At 39.7% G+C, this 18,107-nt stretch overlaps 1 protein-coding gene across 13 annotated transcripts in view; it reads left to right on the forward strand.

Moving 5' to 3' along the window:
* The window catches only part of AFF3 (ALF transcription elongation factor 3), a 598,632-nt gene that overhangs the window by 405,293 nt on the left and 175,232 nt on the right, over positions 1-18,107 (forward strand). For all 13 annotated transcript variants that reach the window (XR_007135070.1, XM_047781424.1, XM_047781427.1 and 10 more), the window contains 2 exons: positions 2,171-2,207; positions 13,994-14,045. Coding sequence is in view for 12 of the 13 variants with exons in the window: in XM_047781424.1 (XP_047637380.1) it covers positions 2,171-2,207; positions 13,994-14,045 (89 nt within the window). In the remaining variant the exon portion in view is untranslated. The remainder of the gene's footprint in view (positions 1-2,170; positions 2,208-13,993; positions 14,046-18,107) is intronic.

Genomic DNA, 18,107 nt, shown 5'->3' on the forward strand with positions numbered 1-18,107 from the left:
TTTTGCCTTTTCTTGAGTCACTCCCACGGCATATGGAGGTTCCCAGACTAGGGGTCAAATCGGAGCTGTAGCCACCGGCCTACACCACAGCCACAGCAATGTGGGATCTGAGCCTCGTCTGTGACCCACACCACAGCTCATGGCAACGCCAGATCCTTAACCCACTGAGCAAGGCCAGGGATTGAACCCGCAACCTCATGGTTCCTAGTCGGATTCGTTAACCACTGTGCCACGATGGGAACTCCTTTAATTATTATTATTAAAGTATAGTGGATTTACAATGTTTCTTTAAGTTCTGTTGTACAGCAAAGTGACCCAGTCACTCACCTTTCCCTGTGCTGTACAGTAGGGCCCTACTGCTCATCCATTCCAAATATAACAGTAAGCATTGCACTTTAAAGGAAATTGAGTTCAATCACTATTTTACCTGATCAGTAACTAAATTCAAATACTGGCTTTCTGCCATTTCAGAAGGGTATAAATCTGTAATAATCTTTCTATCCACCAGTGTGAGATTGTCCCTGATGGAATGGTGGGCAACCTCATGTGCAGAAAGGTGGTGAGAGTGAAGTCACATTCAAAGGGAGGTGGGTTAGATTAAAGCTCAATGATGCAGTAGGTCCGAAATATAAGAATTAAAACCATAAACCTCATAGGAAAAATATAGATAAATCTTTCTGACTTGGATTTGGCATTGGGTTCTCAGATATGACACCAAGAGTATGAGCAACAAAAGGAAAAAATAGATAAATTGGATTTCATCAAAATTAAAAATATTTGTACAGTAAAGGACATTAACAGTAAAGGGAAAAGACAACCAACAGAATAGGAAGAAATACTTGCAAATTATGTATATGATAAGGGCCTAGTATTCAGAAAATATAAAGAACTCTTTTAACTCAACAACAGCAAGTCAAACAACCCACTGTGCTTTTTTTTTTTTTTTTTTTGGCTATTTAGGGCCGCATCCATGGCACATGAAGCTTCCCAGGCTAGGAGTCAAATTGGAGCTACAGCTGCCAGCCTATACCACAGCCATGGTAACGCGGGATCTGAGCCACATCTGCGACCTACACTACAGCTCACAGCAACACCAGATCCTTAACCCCCTGAGCGGGGCCAGTGATTGAACCTGCTTCCTCATGGATGCTAGTCAGATTCATTTCCGCTGAGCCATGATGGGCACTCCAAACAACCCAGTGTTTAAAAGTTCAAAGTACTTGAATAATATTTCTCCAAAGAAAATATACAGTGGCCAAAAAATGCTTGAAAAGATGTTCAACCTCATAGTCCTTAGGGAAACGTGAATCAAAACCACAAAGAGAAACTACTGCACACCCACTAAAATGGCGCTAATATGGTTCAGCCACAATGGAAAACAGTTTGGCAATTCCTCCAGAAGTTTAACATAGAATTATCATATGGCCCTGCAATTCTGCTTCTAGATCTATATGCCAAGGAATTGAAAACAAGGACTTGAACAAGTGCATGTGCATCTGTGTTCACAGCCGTATGACTCACAATACTCACAAGGCAGAGCAGCCCACATGTCCATTAACTGATCCACAAATTGTTGTATGTACACACAGTGGAATATTATTCAGCCATATAAAGGAATAAAGTACTGATACATGCTATAACATGGATGACTCTCCCAAACATTGTGCTGAGTGAAAAGGCAGACACAAAAGTTGACACATTGTATGATTCCACTGATGTGAAATATCCATAAGAGATAAATTCATAAAGGCAGGATGTCGATTGGTGGTTACCAGGGACTGAAGAGAGGGGAAGTGGGAAAACACCGTTGAATGGGTAAGAGGTTCTACTTGGGAATGATGGAACTATTTTGCAACTAGAGATGATGCTTTAGTACATTGTGATGATACTAAATGCCACTGAATTGTTCAATTTAAAGTTTAATTGTATGTGCTGTGAATTTCACCTCCATAAAGAAAACAAAAAGTCCATAATAGAAAATAGAAGTAACGGTGAGTGGTATTACCAGGACTGTTTCACAAACATATTAATAAAAGTGTTTCTCATTACAGTAGCTGGCAGAGATTACCATCAGTGATTAGGTTCTGAATGACCCATCGTGTATCTCGTATTCAATTTATATTTTGAAAGTCAAAATAAGAAAATTAATTGATGTTTCTTGTTTTTGTAGGACTCTCAGCTCGTTTCCTCTGGACACAATAATCCAAGTAAGAAAGCCTCTCTACAGCTTCCTGGGTGGGGCTTGGGGGTGTGTGTGCAACAGGTGAGGAGGGCGGGTACATCAATAGTACAGTTTTTTTTATTGTTATTTCCCCTATACAATTTTTTTCTACTGTACAGCATGGTGACCCAGTTACACATACATGTATACATTCTTATTTCTCACACTATCATGCTCCATCATTAGTGACTAGACATAGTTCCCAATGCTTCACAGTTAAAGGAACAGGAGAATTCACTTAAAGCAGTCAGCAATGAAACAGACCTCTGCAGTCTGACAGACATTGAGTTCAAAAGGGAGATAGTGAAAATACTGAAGGAATTAAGAGAGGATATGAACAGTACTGCAGATTGCTTTAGAAAGGAGCTAGAAAATATAAGGAGGAGCCAAGAAAAACTAGAAGATTCATTTGCAGAGATACAAACTGAGGTAAAGGCAATAAAGAACAGAATGAATAATGCAGAGGAACAAATTAGTGACGTGGAAGATAAAATAATGGAAATCACCCAAACAGGACAGCAGGCAGAAAACCAAATGAAAAAAACATGAAAGCAATATAAGAGACCTATGGGATCATATAAAATGGGCCAATCTATGCATAATAGGAATTCCAGAAGGAAAAGAAAAAGAAAAGGCGATTGAGAATATATTTGAAGAAATTATGGCTGAAAACTTTCCAAATCTAAAGGAAACAGATATCAAGATACAGGAAGCACAGAGGGCCCCAAACAAGTTGAACCCAAACAGGCCCACACTAAGACATATTGTAATAAAAATAGCAAAAATAGTAGTTTTTTTTTTTTTTGTCTTTTTAGGGCCACACCTGTGGCATATGGAGGTTCCCAGGCTAGGGGTCTAATCAGAGCTGTAGCCACTGGCCTACACCAGAGCCACAGCAACTCGGAATCTGAGCCGCATCTGCGACCTACACAATAGCTCATGGCAATGCCAGATCCTCAACCCACTGAGCGAGGACAGGGATCGAACCCACAACCACATGGTTCCTTGTCGGATTCGTTTCTGCTGCGCTATGATGGGAACTCCAAAAAAAAAAAAAATGGACAGTAGCTTTAAAAGAATTTCACTAAAAGACAAAACCATGTGGGGAGTAAGAAGGCCATTGGTTCAAGAACTGCACAAATGGATAAGATCCATGGGGACCTTGAGTGGGCCTCTGTCTTTTTTCAAGGGAAGGAGGTCCAAGATGTAAAATGATGAATTTCAGTGCAACCCTGGGCAGAAGGAATGTCATGCTTTATTGTAGTTGGCCTCAGGTATATGTGAGGGGGAAATTTTTTTAAGGCAACCAATGAGTTCTCTAAATTGAAAGAAAATAGGTGGACAAGGAGAACAATCAGAAGACCTCATGATAAATGGTCTTGGAACCAGCAGAGAAACCACACCCTCTTCCAGGGAGAAACAGACTAAAGTGTCCAGGAAGGAATCTCATTATTGAACCCAGGGTCTAATAAAACAAGTGGCTACATCATCAGAGAGAGAATATTCCATGAAGTATTGTTTTAATTCCCTTCTTCGGCACTTCTAATTGGTATTAATGTTTTCTTGAGCATTAAAAATGCATAAGCTACCCCTTTCATGTTGTGAAAACACACCCACAAAGACCTGGCTTTGTTCTCCTCACCAACCAATCAGTTGAGAGCATCCCTTGCAAATTTCAAAGATGTGTTTGAACAATGACAATCATTCAGAGCCAGTAGATGTGTCTCAGGCACTCAGGCTCACCCACTGAGCATCTGTGAGGGCAGAAGGATTAGGGAGAAAAGACATCCAGACGAAGGCACTAGGAAGCCCTGCACATTTAATGCACAACTGCAGAAAGGTCAGGGTTAAGGGGATGATGACATAATGATGTATGGGCAATATCACTTAATTATCCCACCCTCTGTTGGAATGTGCTGTGAGCACAAGCTCCAGGAAAGAGGTGAAATGCCAAGGGCCTTGAAATCTATAGAAAATAATAAATGTCATAGTAGGAAAAGGAAGCAGGAGATGCCCAGGTAAGTCCACGAGGTGTTCAGGTATCAGCATCCTATGCTGAAGACTAGAGCATACTCAAGAATTGCCGTTGCTGTCCCCACCACTTCTTTCCCTTTGAACTTACAGTTCAGGGTAAAGGGAGGAGATAACAAATATAATAGAATAAATGCACCTTCTCAGCTTGGAGTCTTTGACACATAGGAGAACAAAGAAAATAGCTGTTCAGGCTCTTCTCTGTTCAATTTCTACCTATCTTATTTCACTTAATCCTAACAATAGCTGTAGTAGGAAGAGCATTTTCACACCCATCCTACACATAATGAAAATTAGTTTTATGCAGTTAATAACTAACCTGGGGCCCCATGGCTTTAAAAAATGACAGGATTTGAATTCAGGGATCTCTACCCAAAAGATAGTAGACTTTCCCTCCCATTACCTTGACCGCAAAAAGGTTGCTTCTGTCCCTTCATTATGAGATTGAATTCTTGTCCTAGATTTTTGTTTCCATCTGGCATATTTTTAGAGCCTGCCGTAACATTCACTTGCTGGTTAAAAATTGGAGTGATGTGGTGTATATATAAATAAAGGGAATACCACTCAGCCCTAAAAAAGAATGGAATCATGCCATTTGCAGCAACATGGATGGACCTAGAGTCTATCATACTAAGTGAAGTAAGCCAGGCAGAGAAAGGCAAACATAACATATCACTTATATGTGGAATCTAAAGTATGAAAAAAGTAAATTTATTTACAAAACAAAAATAGACTCACAAACATAGAAAACAAATGTATAGTTACCAAAGGGAAGGGGGGTGGGGTAGGGATAAGTTAGGAGTTTGAGACTAAAATATCCATAGTTCTATATATAAAATAAACAACAGGTCCTACGGTATAGCACAGGGAACTATATTCAATATCCTATTATAAATCATAACGGAAAAGGAATAACAGTGAAAATCAGAGGACTTTCTGCTGTAGATTATAGCACATTTGAAACTTTAGGAGAACTGGTCCCACAGCATTTCCTATGCTGTTTCTTGTATTTGGTTTGGAATCATGATAGTTTTGAAAATCATGCCTCCACTAAATATGTAGAAAATAGAAAAAACTGAACTTCAGAGAAACAAAATATGTATGTGTGAATTGATGGACTAAACTTCCCCACTTTAGGTCAGTGCTTTTTTTCTTTTTGAAAGTAGAACTATGCTACTTTGATGCTAAGAAAAAAGAGTGAATAATTAAACAGGAAATTATTTTTTAATGCTCATCTTTTTAAAGATAGCTACTTTACCCAGTTTTCTGATTACCAATTAATTTAGCTTAATATTATTAAGTAGAAGTTTATTAAGTATTGAAAAACATAAATATTGAAGCAAATGATTGTATGTCTACAGTTTTCAAAGTTATGAGAATGTCCTATTCAAATGGAACACTGAGCATAATCACTTCTTTCTGTACCTTCAGAATCTCCATTGAAATAGCCATAAAGCTAGAGTGATGGAAGTAAATCCATAATAGCACTGAGGACAGGAGAGGATGTCATTACCACACCAGAAATTTAGCTGAGTTTTTGGAAATTAGAAAGTGACTAGGACCCTACCGTTAGGTAATCCCGAGCAGGGAAGGTCATGACCTAGAAAAAGAAAACAGGAAAATAATGAAACAGGAAGAAGCTGAGTGGTGGTGGGAATGTCCTTGGGGGCTCCAGGAGAGAGTCCAGTGGGCCCCTCGGCCCCACAGAGAAGAGGCGTGGACTGCGGACAGTGACAAGGGCACAGCCGTCCTTCCACCTGTTCCTCCTCCAGCCTCATCCCAGCAGGTTCTCACATGGAGCTTTCAGTCTGGTTTTCCTCCCCCTAAAACCAAAAGACCAAAAATACATGGTAACGTTTACTACGAAAATGAGCAGCTAACTAGAATGTCTTCAGGAGCTGGTGCCTAAGAGAGAAGCAGAATAGGTTCTGAGATAATACAAGACCTGAAAAATAGACATTTATGGGAAGTTCCTGTGGGGCTCAATGGAAACGAACCCAACTAGTATCCATGAGGATATGTGTTTGATCCCTGGCCTCACTCAGTGGGTTAAGGATCCAGCATTGCCGTGAGCTGTGGTGTAGGTCGCAGACATGGCTCAGATCCATCATTGCTGTGACTGTGGTGTAGGCTGGCAGTCGCAGCTCCGATTCGACCCCTATCCTAGGAACTTCCATATGCTGTGTGTGTGGCCCTAAAAAGCAAAAATAATAATAATAGTAGAAATAGAATTCCTAGGGAAATGAGCACTCATTATCAAAAATACTTATATATAATGAAACGAGAGGCTTAAATAAGAGCAAAGAAAAACAACAGACAGCAGAGAATTAAAGAGACCTCTAAGAACCTCAGATATTAGAATTACCAAGCCCAGTCAAATACAAGTGCTTATTTTAATTTCCAGAAATGAGAAGGTGAAAATACGATAAAGAACAAAAAACGTGTAAAAGTGTACTAATCAAAAGCTCTAGAAGTTAAAAAATAACAATAGAAATTAAAATTTCTTTGGTCAGGTTTAACAGCAGATTAGACACAGGTGAAGAAAAAGTAATGAATTGGGAAATTGAACTTAGGAAATTATCTAGAATGCAGCCTAGAGACACAGAAATGGAAAATATGAAATGAAAAGTTAAGAAACCTGGGGTATAAAATGAGAAGGCCTAACATATTTTTAACTAGAATTCCAAAAAAAGATAATGTAAGGATGTTGAAGGAGATGATGACTGAAAATTTTTCCAAAATTGAAAGACACTGACCCACAGAGTCAAGAAGCCCCATGAATATTAAGCAGGATAAATAAGTCCACACTAGACACGTTATAGTTAAACTTCAGATCACACAGATAAAAAAAATTCTTAATATCCTTTAATACCTTCAAAGAAGCAGTATTTAAACTTCCAGCTGACCCCTCAACAGTAGACATGGGAGCCAAATGACAATGAAGATATAACTTCACTTTTGTGTAAGTCAGAATTGACAAGGTGATTCTCAAATATATTTAGTAGAACAAGAAACCAAAAGAAGAACTGAAGAAGAACCAGGTTGGAACCTTGCCATACCAATGCTATGAATGAATGAATGAATGAATGAATGAATGAATGAATGAATGAATGAATTTTTTAGCTAAGTAATGAAGGCAATACTAGATAAATTGAGCAATGAAACAGAATAGAAGACCCAGAAACAGACCCATGGATATATGAACACGAGATTCACTGCAGAGCTGACAGTGTAAACCAATGGAGAAAGAACAGGCTTCTTAATAGATAGGACCAGAATAGTTGGTTATCTCTAGGGAGAAAAAGGAAATTAACTCCTACCTTGCATCATATACAAAAACTATTCCAGGTATTTGTACAAACCCTAAATGTGAACAGTAAAATTAGATACTTTCAAAAGATAGTACATCTTTCTGATATATTTCTTAAGTAAAACACCCAAAAAGTATGAAATAGAGGAACATGGCAGATTTTTATAAGGGGACTGCTGCACAGCAGTGAGGGTGAATAAACCAAAGCACACATATCATGTTAGCTGAATCCCAAAATCGTGCTATTGAATGAATAAGTCATTCCCAGGAGAAGGCATATGGTATGATTCCATGCCTATGAAATCTAAAATTGGGAAAAACTAAAGACTGTTTTATTTACTCAGAACTTCATGGCAGAAAAAACTATCAAGCCAAGGTGGAGAATGGTTAACACAGAATTCCTGTTGCCGCTCAGCAAGTTAAGAACCTGACCAGTATCCATGAGGATATGGGTTCGATCCCAGGCCTCACTCAGTGGGTTAAAAATCTGGCTACGGCATAGATCACAGATGTGGCTCAGATCTGGTGTTGCTGTAGCTATGATATAGGCTGGCAGCTACAGCTCAGATTGAACTCCTAGCCTGGGAACCTGCATGTGCTGCAGGTATAGACCTAAAAAGAAAAAGAAAAACATTCCATTACTAGATAGCTAGGCTGCAATAGGATGCAAGCTCAGGAGGTTTCTGGGCTATTTCTTGTCAATGTCCTATTTCTGGGCCTGGAAGTTATCTCCACAAACTCATTTTACTTTGTAAAAACTGTACATATATACATTTTTATGCACATTACATGCATACTGTGTTTGAGGTTTTTTTTAGGAAATGCATAGCCTTGACTTGAGACAGATTAGCCTGCACCATGATGAGATAGAAGAATCCACTTGGCATAAATGCTGGGAACCCATATGCCTTCATACACGTTTAGGGCCAGTCCCTCTGTATAGTTCCAGGCCCTCTGCTTTGTTCCTTCAAAACTAATATCTAATTATCATAATACTGTAAATCCATTCCTGATGTATAATTTTTCTCATTGGCCTCTAGGCGATTCCCAAAATTAAATTATTAATGTAATTAATATTAATGAGGATGACTCATTAATAATTACTGAACAGAATATAAATAGTTGAAGGCTTGGCTCTATAGGAGGAAAGGTATAGCTGTGCAGAGTGGTATGTGGTAGAAGGATGGAGGCAGGAGGGAAAAATAGATGGTGAGTTCGCTCACTTCACACAGTAGAGAAGAAAAGGTACTGTCAGAAGTTGATTAATCAGGAAATAGAAGGTTAAATGTACTTAGACTTCAAAAACCCGCTAGATACTAAAAGTAAGGATAGAACTAATAGAAATTGTAAGAGGGAGGGGACATGTATTAAATACCTTCTCTCTCACTTTTTCGTAGCAGAAATCATTATGCACTGTCTGAAGTGGATTCATCTAGAAATAAGTACATTATTTAGCATAACGATTGCAGGGCTAACAGAACTAAAAGCAAAAGCAAGCAAAGTTGTTACCTTTTCTCTAATGTTTGATTTTTTTTTTTTTACCATGAGCACAGATTTATTTTAAAGAAAAATTGCATAGCAAAATTCTCCTCCCCAGCAGAGTACAGCCTACATCTATTTTGATTTCCTTTTCAAAGCTTTTTAGTCCCTCCCATAGCACTATTGATGTGATGGAGAGTGCAGTACCCCAGCAGTGTAGTTATTTTAAGTTGAAAGAGTATGAATTAGATATTCGCTCTCTACTTACCAAAGTACTTGATGTATAAGCCTTTGATACATTTATTGGATTAAAAGGGTAGCTATTACAATATTTTAAGTGGCCTATTGGAGACATCAAGCTGCTTCATACCTCAAGTTGTGTATCCATCTCAATAGTGAGTGTACCTTTCTCTTCTTTTCCCACTAGAGCATAGGGTTCTGGTTTGATGATAGGTCATCAGGCAGAGGAATATCTTGAGGATGTAATGTATGCTTGGTACTTTGGAAGGCTCAGGTAGACAAATTTGGAGTGTCAAGTCAAAAGCACACATATAAGTCCAATTGAAAAATGGGCAGAAGACCTAAGTAGACAATTCTCCAAAGAAGACATACGGATGGCCAATAGGCATATGAAAAAATGCCCAATATCACAATTATTAGAGAAATGCAAATCTAAATTACAATGCGGTACCACTTCACGCTAGTCAGAATGACCATTAATAAGTCAACAAATAACAAATGCTGGAGAGGGTGTGGAGAAAAAGGTACCCTCTTCCACTATTGTGGGAATGTAAACTGGTACAACCACTATGGAAAACAGTATGGATGTACCTCAGGAAACTAAATATAGAGCTACCATATGGTCTAGAAATGCCATTGCTGGGTATATATCCAGACAAAACTTTCATTGAAAAAGATACATACACCCCTATGTTCATTGCAGCACTATTTACAACAGCCAAGACATGGAAACAACCTAATGTTCATAGACAGATGAATGGATTAAGAAGATGTGATATGTGGCGTTCCCACTGTGGCTCAGTGGCAAGGAATCTGACTGTCCATGAGGACGCCAGTTCAATCCCTGGCCTTGCTCAGTGGGTTAAGGATCTGGTGTTGCCGTGAGCTATTGTGTAGGTCATAGACACGGCTCGGATCTGGCATTGCTGTGGCTGTGATGTAGGCCGGCAGCTGCAACTCCAATTCAACCCCTAGCCTGAGAACCTCCATATGCCCTGGGTGTGGCCCTAAAAAGACCAAAAAAAAAGGAAGAAAAGGAAGATGTGGTACATGTATACAATGGAATATTACTCAGCCATAAAAAGACAAACTAATGCCATTTACAGCAACATGGATGGATCTGGAACTCTCATACTAAGTGAAGTAAGCCAGAAAGAAAAAGACAAATAACATATGATACCACTTACTTATGGATCCAAATATGGAACAGATGATCCTGTCTAAAAATTATAAACAAACAAGCAAACAAAAAACAGAAATAGATCATGGCCAAGAAGAGCAGACTTGGAGTTCCTGGGGTGGGGGGGGGGAGTAGGATAGATGGGCATTTTGGGGTTTTTTTGGATACAAACTGTTATATTTGGGATGGATGGGCAATGGGATCCTATAGTACAGCACTGGGAAATGTGTGTCATTGGGTCACTATTGTACAACAGAACTTGACAAAACATTGTAAATCAACCATACTTTAATAATAATAAAATAATTTTTTAAAAAAAGGAAAGTTCCCATTGTGGTTCAGCAGGTTAAGAAGCCAGCATAGTGTCCACGAGGATGTGGGTTCGATCCCCGAAGCATCTGGCATTGCCGCAAGCTTCGGCATAGGTCACAGATATGGCTTGAATCCAGTGTTGCTGTGGCTGTGGCGCAGGCCAGCAGCTGCAGCTCCAATTCAACCACTAGCCCGGGAATTTCTATATGCCACAGGTGTGGCCCTAAAAAGAAAAAAAGAAAAAAGAAAAGTACACAAGTACACATATACTATACATATATATGTGTATGTATATTTACATGTGTGTGTGTGATTATATATTCACATGTATACGTGTATGTATTTCTATACCTATTTAAATACATATCTTTATATATATGTATGTATGTATTTTCTTCCTCGGGCTCATTTTTTTCCTCTCTTCCTCTCTGCAATTACATGTCTCTGTGCAAAATGACCCCACCGCACCCAAGCCAGTCTCTTAGGCCCAGTGTCTTAAAGATCACTTCAGGCTCCCTCCCAAGGAGAGCAGTGTGGTATCTATTGTGGAACAATTGAAATAACCCAGACGACCCACCACCTGTCCCTTTTGGTGGCTGCAGAGACACATCTCCTGAGCACCCAACTAAAAAATCTTCCGGAGAGGTTTACTTTTTTTAGCTTACATTCATCCTTTTCCCTTGGGTCCTGCTCAAGCACCTATGATTCTTTCTGGCTTATGCGCTTTGACGTTTCAAGTTAACTTCTGAAATTGCATCACCTAAAATTTCCGGATGCTGGGGAAAATTTTTCTGTGTCCTTCTTTCTTAAGGACAAACATCGTTTCAATCCCCACTTCCATCCCAAGTTAGCTTTTTCCCAGAAAGGTGAATTCATTACCGGCCCTGAAGTTGCTGCGAGGGGCTGACTCCTAGACTCTTCATAAGTGCCCTATCTGGCCCCATTGTATCCTTCCGATTTGCCAGAACCTATTCTGTTTTCCCTGTTGCCACAACATAAGTGCTGCTAAGAGCAGAGATAATCAGCGGCAGGCTTGGCCCTGCCCTGAGCCAGCCCACAGTTCCTGCAACCCCCAGATCCCATGTGCAGTAAGGCCTGCATCTTCTCAGCCAGCATTGTTGGTCAAGGTAAAACGTATTTATTCAAACATCCAAACAGTATCTTCATTTATCCTATTGATTTCCTTTTTTTTTTTTTTAATCTAAGTTGTTTACTGTTGCCTGCCGCTTACAGTTCTGATGACGATCGTATGTGGGGTGCCTTGTGACAGCTATAGACCAGGAAGAGTAACCAATTTCTCCAAATTAAAGGGGGTGGGATCCATATGTTTGAGAAAAATTAAACCTCCGTTTAGTTGTGTCTTATGTAATACAGATGTTACAACTCTTTCTTTGGGGCTTCTAGCAAGAATTGTGGTTATTCAGTAGAAGAGTGACTCTGGAAAGTACTAAATTAGGTTATTTTCTAGCAAGAAAGCCAGTTGATGAGGTCTTGCATATTTCCTAAATGAATTTACAAACAGACCTGGCCTGGAAGACAAAATATATCATGAATCTCTTGAGCTTGAAAGCAAGTTTATTCATTTGCTGCCTCTACTTTGGCTTCAGCCTGGTTTCCCACATAGTGAGGCAGTTGTGGAGAGGCTGTGGCTTTTTTTACAAGGTGGCTGTCCCTCGTGGATGTTCCAGCGTTGTGCATACACATGTTAGGATCCTGTCTGAGATAGCCATGGGGGCTCTATTTAACTCTTCTTTCTGTCACAACTGTTTCATTTCCTATAAGAAAAAAAAGAGAACTTATAAAAGTTTACTTCTGAGTTCAGTTTGGACCATATCTTTGGATTGTGTTCATCAGGTAATTTAAGGGGTCCTTTGCAAGCCTAGGTGACAGTAAGCTGACAGATAAGCTGCTCAGCAGAGCAGAGGCCTGAGGCTCTAGGCAGTAGGCTGGGGAATTCTATGACGTCTCCAGACCTGACTTGAAATAGCAAAGCAGGAGTTCCCATCGTGGCTAGGTGGTTAACATACCTTACTAGTATCCAGGAGGACGTGGGTGCCATCCCTGGCCTCGCTCAGTGGGTTAAGGATCCAGCATTGCCATGAGCTGTGATGTAGGTCACAGACGTGGCTCAGATCCCCAGTTGTGGCTCGGATCCCCAGTTGCTGTCGCTGTGGTGTAGGCCAGCCGCTGCAGCTCCGATTCGACTCCTAGCCTGGGAACCTTCATATGCTGCAGGTCCGGACCTAAAAAGACAAAAAAAAAAAGAAAGAAAAAGCAAAGCAGAGGAAGTTGCCCTCTTCAGGCCCATCTCCTGCGGCTCGTAACCTTCCCTGGAGTTTATTAAACTCTTAATATTGCATAACCATCACAAACACAGCCAGCTCACGATGGCAGTCATGACCCTTCTTCCAGCCTCCCGCCTCAAGGAAATAAAAAGAAAGGCCTTACAACATGAGGATGTGTGCTTTCAAACCATCAATGGCTGAGGATCTAAGAATTACATTGTGTCAATTGTGAGAGGAATTTGATCTTTAAAACCACAACAAGTGACCTGGTTCCAGGCTCCCTTAATTAAAACCCCGCCGATCCTCAATGACCACAGATGGTAAAAACATTTCTTAAAACTAGCCTCTCAGATGGCCAGGAAGGATTTCTGATTTTCATCTTATTCTTCATTCCCTGGGTGGCCCCAGAGCCTGCTGCCAAGGGCTCTCTGTGGGGTCTCATGTGAGGATCTGGAAACCTACGGGTGTGACATCAGAGTTCTGTAAAATTCTGTCCTCCAAGTTCTGAGCCAGCCTGACCTGATTGAGCTTGGGTTAGCCGAAGGGATCAAAGTTCGAAATGCCTTGCCTGTAGAATGCTAATGGGGTTTATTTCCTTAAATTTTCTGTACAATGAAGTGGAAGGAAACAGCTTCCATCTGTAAGATATTCATCTTTTGGCAAGGTCTCCACACTGAGTCTCTGGTTGTTTGCAAACAGCCCCTTCGTACCTATTCACAGATCCCTGCCTGGGCAGTTGTATTACATAGAAGAAATTATTTTGCAAATCTGGTTCTCAAATAGTAAAAAAAAAAAAAAAAAAAGATGTTTTCAAAGCCTCCAGCTACACGCTTTGAAGGATTGTTAATAGGAGCATGGAAATATGTTTAATTTCTCTTAAATCTTAAAAACCGTAACACTCATATATTGGTATTTTCTTCTGCTTCCTTTTTAAGAGAAAGGTGATGCTGAACCAGAGAGTCCAGACAATGGCACGGCCAATACATCGTAAGTCTCTTTCCTGCTTCTATCTGAGATGACATTCTTTAATATGCTTATAATATGAAACAGTGCAAATATCTTCTTGTAGTGGTAATAATAATGGAAGGAAGCCTGTGTTTCCCTTTCTCATGATAATGTCTTTTTAAATGGTCCTGGGGGCAGATGCATTTTGAGATCTTAACTGTGTCTTAGCCCAGTCAGAGTAATCTTAAAAACGCAAGGCTCCTCTTTATAAAGTATAGGTGTAATGAGATTTGTGGGCCTTACAGGGTCAGGGAGGGGAGGACACCTTTTGGAATTTGTTTGGTGCCTTTCATCACTGTCATATATAATGGCAGAACTGTTCACACCTACAGGGAGTTGGTCAGTCCCACACACCTGGGAAGCACACCTGTCATTTGCAAGCCTGACATTTGCAACCTGACCTCTGAATTATGTGAAAGATACCATTATAGATATCTCCAGATCCTCACGAGTTTGTTCACATTTTTCTGAGTTAACAAACACAGTTTCTGAAAGATAAAAAGAGGCTTTTTTAAAATCTGATCTTCCCTCTATGTTTTTCTTTTTCCTCAATACACAAGGATTTCAAAAAGTGTTTTGATGACTAATTTGATGCCAAATTGATATGCCAAAATTTAAATAAAATAATTTAGAAGCTAAGAAATTATTTTAGCTCCATAGGAATTAGTAACAGGTTTGCCCCTTGAAAATCTTTTTAGTCACTTCTGAAGAGTTAAATATGGTTTTTTTTTTTTTATTATATGACAATTTGTGAATGTTTCTGTAGTTGGACCAGTACTTTTATTAGTAAGCATTTAAAGTGCTACTCATTGGAAATGAGTTTGTGATATAACATTATTGAGTGTATTTGTCCAAGATCTGTTTCTCAGTCAAGCAAGAATCTTCTGCTAGCATAGCATGGCTATATATTACATAAAGTTTATGATTATATGCTTGTCTTTCTTAAGATATTACCCTCAAAGTTCTAAATAGTTCCATTATCATGATTTCTAATGATATAATGAATGTGACTGTTTTAAATGGTTAAAATATTACTAAATATTACTAATTTTTAAATTTTTGACTATAAAATATAATGGGAAAAGGGGTTTAATGCCATCTGGAGGCACTCTGGAGAACTGAAAAGGGTAGAAGCATTAAAAATGTAGCTCTCTTGAGCCATGTTTGAGACTGGATAAGAATTTTTGCAACTAGAGTATAAACCGTTTGGGAGTAAGTTATATTTTTCATAAATAAGTTTATTAAAAAGTGCTGATTACTATAGAAACAACAGTTCTTTTTCAAAGTCTCATTAAAAATTATCTTACAAGCAGACAAAGAAGCCTACAAAGTATCTTGGAGAGCTGCTAGCATCCTGCCCTTTTTTTTCAGACTTAAAATCACATTCAGTGGATTTCCAATTTTTATTATTACAGTTTGATGTGCCACAAAGTGCTCCTCCCCTTACACATTTCTGAAGAGTTCATTCTCTAGAAGAGTTGGTTTCCATAACTCATTAACTTATAAAATAAATATGCTGTCTAGGTATTATCTTTAAAGCCTCTGGAGATTTGCAAATGGTGAACGCTTGAAGCATCGCCCATATTCCTTTCTTTGAGCAAAGCAGTTCCCGAGTCACCTGCCTCCTGATCTAGAAATAGCAGAAATAATGTCTGAGGCTTTGCAGGAAGCTCTCTTTTAAAAGTGGAGAATTCTGAACCTGATCCTCTCAAAAACAAAAACACCTCTCTAACAGTGGTTCTGTTAGAATCAGGCAAGAGGAACAGCTAAAGAGTAGGGATGCCTTTGACTTAAGTGGCATTTTACAGTCTTTGTGTAGTACCCTAATTGAGCTTTATCTATGTGGACAGATAGGTAGGGTAGGGACGAAATATCTTTATTTTATGTATAAGGATTTTAAGGATCAGAAAAGTCATTCAACTTAAGTGAAAAAATTAGGACACAGATCTTTCAGATATTTTGCTTTTTTGCCAATTTACCATACAGATGGGTCAATGGATCTTAGGAGGCAAAACAAAGCCACGAGTCAGAACCAAGTAGAAGAATAGGGGTCCGTTTATTTGTTAAGTGGTAGGTATATGAGTTTGCCAAGGCTGCCATAACAAATAGCACAAGCTGGGTCCCTTAAACAGCAGGAATTTGTTATCTCAGTTCCAGAGGCCAGAAGTCCAGGATGAGGCATTAGTGTTTGTGTCTTCTGTAAAGGAAGGTGCTTTTCCAGGTCTCGTTCCTTGTTGAATCTCTTCTCCCTGTGTTTCTTCACGACATCATCCTTCTATGCACGTCTCTGGGTCCAAATTTCACCTTTTTGTAACAATGCTAGTTATATTGGGTTATGGCCTACCCTAATGTTCTCGTTTTAACTGGATTACCCCTGTGAAGACCTTACCTCCAAATAAACTCCTATTCTGAAGTATGAGGGTAGGGCATCAACATAGGGATTTTGAGGGGATACTCAACGTTAAGGGTTAGAGCAATCAAAATGATTTAGAAGCCAGGTGAGTGGGATCAGGAGTATACAGACGCCAGAAGATAGAACAAGGTGAGAAAGCCTGATAAAACCGACCAAAAATCATGAGCCGCATAGTGACCAGAGGGGTGAAGCCGAGCACAGAACACTGTAGAAAACACACACACGGCACTAGGAACAATACCTCTTCCACGTTTGTGGTTTGGTGGGCCAGACTTGGCTTCAGGGATGCCTGCACAGCCCTCTCGCTGTATAATTCCTTTACCTGTGTGTCATTTAAAGCCAGTGGATGGGTTGAAATTGTCATGTAAAACTGGGAGTCTCCAGAAAGAGAGCTCTTTTTCTGAAGAAGCATCTTTCCTCACTGGCCTCTCTTCAGGGCAACAGGTTAGCATTGTTTGCAGTGGCCAAGACACAGAAGCAACCAAAGTGTTCACTGATGGATGACTAGATAAGGAAAATATGGTGCACATATACACAATGGAATATTACTCAGCCATAAAAAGAGGGAAACCCTGCCACACGCCACAATGTGGATGGACCTTGAGGGCAGTGTGCTGAGTGAACCAAGTCAGAGAATGACAAATACCATATGATTTTACCTAGATGTAGAATCTAAAAAAACACAAAAACAAAATGAGCCCGTAGATTGAGAGAACAGATTGGTGGCTACCAGAGGCTAGGGGTAGAGGGTGGGAAAAATGAACAAAGGTGGTCAAAAGATACAGACTTCTAGTTTTATTTATTTATTTATTTATTTATTTTTGTGTTTTGTCTCTTCAGGGCTGCACTTGTGGCACATGGAGGGTCCCAGGCTAGGGGTCGAATCAGAGCTATAGCTGCCAGCCTACACCACAACCACAGCAACGCTGTATCTGAGCTGCTTCTGCAGCCTACACCTCAGCTCATGGCAACGCTGGATCCTTAACCCACTGGGTGAGGCCAGGGATCAAACCCGCAACCTCATGGTTCCTAGTCGGATTTGTTTCTGCTATGCCACAACGGGAACTCCCAGACTCCTAGTTTTAAATGATTCAGTTCTAGGGATGTAACATACATCATGGTGACGATAGCTGATAATATTGTATTAAATATATGAAAGGTGATCATATAGTAAATCCTAAATGTTTCATCACAAGAAAAAAATTTTGTAACTGTGCTGTAATGGATGTCAACTAAACTTAGTGTAGTGATCATTTGGTAGTCTCTCTGCAAAGGAAATCATTAGGTTGTACACCTAAAATGAATAAATAACTAAAAGCAGGAAATTACTCATGATATATCTTAGATAGTTGTTGCCCAGTAGGACAGAGTAGTCTGGATAATACTGAGGATCCCTTCAGTATTTAATGGTCCTATGAATGTTCTTAAAGATGAGAGGTGTAATTTATTCTACACACACAAAAATTAAAACTCTTGTGATATTGGAGTTCCCATCGTGGCACAGTGGTTAACGAATCCGACTAGGAACCATGAGGTTGCGGGTTCGGTCCCTGGCCTTGCTCAGTGGGTTAAGGATCTGGCGTTGCCAGGAGCTGTGGTATAGGTTGAAGATGTGGCTCAGATCCCGAGTT

Source organism: Phacochoerus africanus, chromosome 5 (assembly GCF_016906955.1).
Source record: "Phacochoerus africanus isolate WHEZ1 chromosome 5, ROS_Pafr_v1, whole genome shotgun sequence".
NCBI lineage: Eukaryota > Metazoa > Chordata > Mammalia > Artiodactyla > Suidae > Phacochoerus > Phacochoerus africanus.